The sequence below is a fragment of the Glandiceps talaboti genome, chromosome 15 (genome assembly GCF_964340395.1).
Source record: "Glandiceps talaboti chromosome 15, keGlaTala1.1, whole genome shotgun sequence".
NCBI lineage: Eukaryota > Metazoa > Hemichordata > Enteropneusta > Spengelidae > Glandiceps > Glandiceps talaboti.
This window is the reverse complement of record NC_135563.1, coordinates 12,706,459-12,710,797: the sequence shown is the minus strand read 5'-3', so window position 1 is coordinate 12,710,797 and position 4,339 is coordinate 12,706,459. Positions and strand designations below refer to the sequence as shown.

General features: G+C 38.3%; 1 protein-coding gene across 1 annotated transcript; it reads right to left on the bottom strand.

Annotated features, from left to right (window-relative positions):
* Nucleotides 1-617: 617 nt before the first annotated feature.
* On the bottom strand, nucleotides 618-1,823 carry LOC144446590 (5-hydroxytryptamine receptor 4-like). The gene has a single exon (XM_078136392.1). It carries the CDS (start codon nucleotides 1,821-1,823, stop codon nucleotides 657-659), a length of 1,167 nt encoding a protein of 388 aa, XP_077992518.1. The 3' UTR covers nucleotides 618-656.
* Nucleotides 1,824-4,339: the final 2,516 nt, after the last annotated feature.

The following is a 4,339-nucleotide window of genomic DNA, read 5'->3' as shown; positions in this document are numbered from 1 at the left end:
CAGTTAGTCCTCTGAAAACCATACTGTATTCCGCTTACATTGATAGATATTGGAATAAATTGAACATGCTGTCTTCACAAAAAGTTCAGTAGAATGCGTAATAAAATGAGCATAATATGTACATGTTGAAGTCACTCGGAGGTCAAAGGTGAAATTAGTCCGTTATAGGTCTCTAATTGGCCAATTTGATCCCACTTGTCCTTTGCGAAAGATTCCTTCGAATATCGTGTTAGAATATCACACATCTTAAATACAGTATAATCTAGTTTTCGTTCATTGAAATTCAAGGTCAATCTCTCAGAATTTGTGTGAAAGCATGTCAGTGCTTCAATCATATTCCGTACATAAAAGCGTATCTCGCTAGATGTTTTGAATAGAAAATTATCTAACACAGTGTGGACTTCTACGGGATTGGGTGAACTGTTCAACCGCTGTAATAGTACTCAGAGAACATTTACTTCGTAATTAAACTTTCTTTTTTTCTTTGTCCTGTTGGTTTCACTTGGTTTGGTACTATTATATCAAATATCAACTCAATTGTATCACTGCCATTTTGTAAATGCAATAACCTAATGATTTAGTAATCACCACAACAATGTTTAAATTGTCCTGTCACTCGATACGATAATCCGGGCACTAAAAATAGACTTGCTCAATTAAGAACGTCTTTCATGCGAAGATATGGTAGGGTCGAATTCTGCTGCCGTGCCCTTACATACGTGACATCGAAGTAAACGACTAAAAGCTCGGCGGAATGTTCGGTTGAAAAATGCGTACAGAAATGGATTGAGCATAGAGTTGATATAGCCAAGCCATGTAATTGGTGGCCATACCATCGGGCTTATGCAATAATCGCAAAACGGGTCGACGATGTTCAAAACAAAGAACGGACACCAACACACAGAAAAGCAACCCATTATTATTCCAAGAGTCTTCGCTGCTTTCTTCTCGGCGGCTAAGGAGACATTAGAACGTCCTTCATTATCCCCGTTTAGTGCATTGTTCCAGTTTGCGGTTGCTCTTTCTAAGCTTTTTATCTGAGCTGCCTGCTTCTTTGCTGCGCGAAATATTAGCAGATATGCCGATGCCATTAATATACACGGAATATAGAAAGCAATGGTTGAAGCTACAGCCGCATATGGCCTATTCACAAGGAATATACATGAATTTGGTCCGGTCTCAGTTCTTATATCACTTATGACACTCTCTATACCAATTGTGTTCCACTTTAAGAGTATCGGTACGAACGAAATAAATAGGGGCAACACCCAACAACACAGCAACATGATAGCGACTCTTCTTGGCGTCATCTTCATTGGATAGTGAAACGGGTTACAAATTGCTGAATATCTGTCATACGCGATACAGGATAAATGCATTATTGAGGCTGTACAAAATGCTATATCAAATGAAATAAAAACGAGGCAAAACGTTTCTCCGTACAACCAGGATTCAGCAAGAACGTATGCAGTTGAGAAGGTCATCACCAAACAAGCGACGAGAATGTCCGCTAGAGCGAGAGAAAAGACGAAATAATTGGTCAGCGTTCGAAGCGACGGAAACACAAAGATAGATGTACAAACAAGTATGTTTCCTAGAATCGTCAGTATTATTATGAATGACAGTACGATTCCTATTATGATCCTCTCAACGAGGGAGTATACGAGATCTCCCCCGGCTGGTAATTCATATCCCGAAGAATTGGCTTTGCTGACAGTTAAATCAGTAGTCGTGTCCAAGTTGACGACAAATGGATCGCTCGTTATAGGACTCTCGCTACCAGCATACACGTAAGGTATCCCGTTTGTATTACCAGTACTCATATTAGAACTCCTGGAAAATATATCACTGTCCTCAAAATGGAAAAGGCAGACTGACTAAGTCCCTTCAATAAGTCAGAAATCCGTATATTAGGAATACCACCCCTGGCGATATGGACCGCATGCTAATATTTGATGAAAACATTGAAGCTGTAGTGAGAGGCAAGTAATTTTTAGGAACTCTTGAAATTCCAATAATCCAAAGTTCCGACCCACGGATTTTCACTATCTAGAATAACGATAACAGTTATTATGACTGGCAACCATCAGTTGTTATAGCACTTCTCTGCATCCTGTTGGTCACATCTGTTATGTGTTCGAACAAATGGCTGAATGAATCTCCTTTCAAGTGGGAACAATGTAAGACACGACGTTACTAAGTTCCAATATATCAGCGATCGTAAATATCCTTGAGCTACGGGGCTATCTGGTTGCTTATCCGAGTAATCTGATACGTCTCACGCAGTGTGTCCCATCACCTTCTTGACCTCAATGGCTATATTCTAGTTATCCCAGATAGCCCTCTATGAAGCAACTCCTCACGTTTTTCACTCAAATATACAGGTGTGTAGATTAATCTAGTTGGAGAGGAACTGTTCAACTTCGTTTCTATTGTTCGCTAAGCTTTCGATAGACCTGAAAATACAAACAGACAAATTTGACTATACATTCATGGAGAAGTAGTTCAGAATTACACACAACACGAGTTTGGAATGTCCAAAATAGCAATCAATTACGGGAACTGAGCGTAAGATATTGTTGCATATTTTTGGAATATTTGAGGATCTTGAAATAGAGAAGTGCAAACATAAATAGCTCAAGATAAGCCGACCGTTTCTGAATTGTTGTTCCATTCAGTTCTATTAGTACTTTGGACTACATGTGTAAACGTTATCTTAAGTACAGAATCCAAAAATTGCATTGGCATGAATGAACCTTTTAAAAGGTGGCTCAACTAAGTGATGTTTGCTTACAGTGTGGAAATCTGGAACATTTGGACTATGTAGCGACATTTCAACTTAACGTCGGTTGAAGAATTTATCAGACAAAAGGCATAGATATATCCCTTTCTTAAAATGTTGCTGTAACGGCGTCCACAATTTTTTCGAAGGTTTTGTGGTTTGTTTCTGCGCTCCCACGCTTCGACTACTGGATATTTTAAGAAAATGTTTACGCGCACACGCGGGTGACATGATGCAGTACCCAGTTATTCAATTTCAAAGAAAATGCAGTCGATGCGGCGCTGTCAAATGGAATTTACTTTGCAGATAGCGAAGTCGATAGGTAATGAAATGTGTGTAATTAAAATGCAATTTATTTTATTGGGTTTCTGTTCGAGATTCCATTATCATCTCTGCGACCTAAGGTCCCCATTAGACAGTTAGAATCGTATAGCATTCGTCTGCTGATGTTAAACGTTCTCTTTAAGCGGAGAAGAGCGACTGTGAACCATGCGTTCGTTCCTGTATAAATTTTAGTACCCGTCTTTGAGAAGTAATCCGTAACGTAAAAAATAATGAGAGTAATTGCGTCATGGGAAAATCTAAAACTACTCTTGTTCTAATTATAGATAACTTTGATACGTGACGAAAGAAATCATGTCTGATCGATAAACTGGGACTCATTTGGGATTATGAAATAATGCCAAAGCGTTTAGATATATATACCTGTCAATAATTATGTATTAGCAACCCTGATTTAGAATCTCTTAATAAATAACCAGCCATATTTTTATCATGTAATACCTTGTATGTGATGACACATATAGCGTGGATAAGCTCAACTGGTCTTTTTTATCTAATAATGGTAAGTTGACCAGAGTGACACTATGATAAGTTCAACTGGTCTTTTTATCATTCTGCATTCTCGCAAAGCAGAGCTGTTATCTCTTCCGCGACACTGCGAAATAACGGCGGTGCGTCTTGGGAGGTGCCGTAAAAGAGGCTGTGATTTACGACGATGATCACTGTGGTAAGTTGGCCATTGTGACACTGTAGATAAGTTCAGCTGATCATTTTATCATTAATAACAAGCTGGTCATGTTGTACGTCCCTTTATCAGATCTTGATGTTCATGCATTTTTGTTTTGGGTTTGTTTCCTAGGAACCGTTTTAGGATATGTACATAATATTCTGAATGGTATTCCAAATATTTCTGTTATTTCAAAACATAAGTTTTAATCTTGGAAGATAAAAAGTTGAAATTAAGGGTGTGGCGATCAGTATCAGACAAACACGTGTATACTTAGTATATACATTAAAGGGGCACAGCATGTGTGGTCTGAGGTGATTATAACTTGCCAAATTGAAAAAGAATATTCTAACTAATGAAGGATGGTGAATAATGTTTAGCAACTGGTAGAGCTCTCACCGCAAATATAGGAAATTATGATATACTTATTTGGGTACCAATAAATTCGAAAATACCACAGTCTCAGTTACCATTCTATTTGTGCATTTACCTCTGTCACGCTGTCAACTCTGTTTTACCTATTAGTATTATGCAGTTGCAGTTTGTAG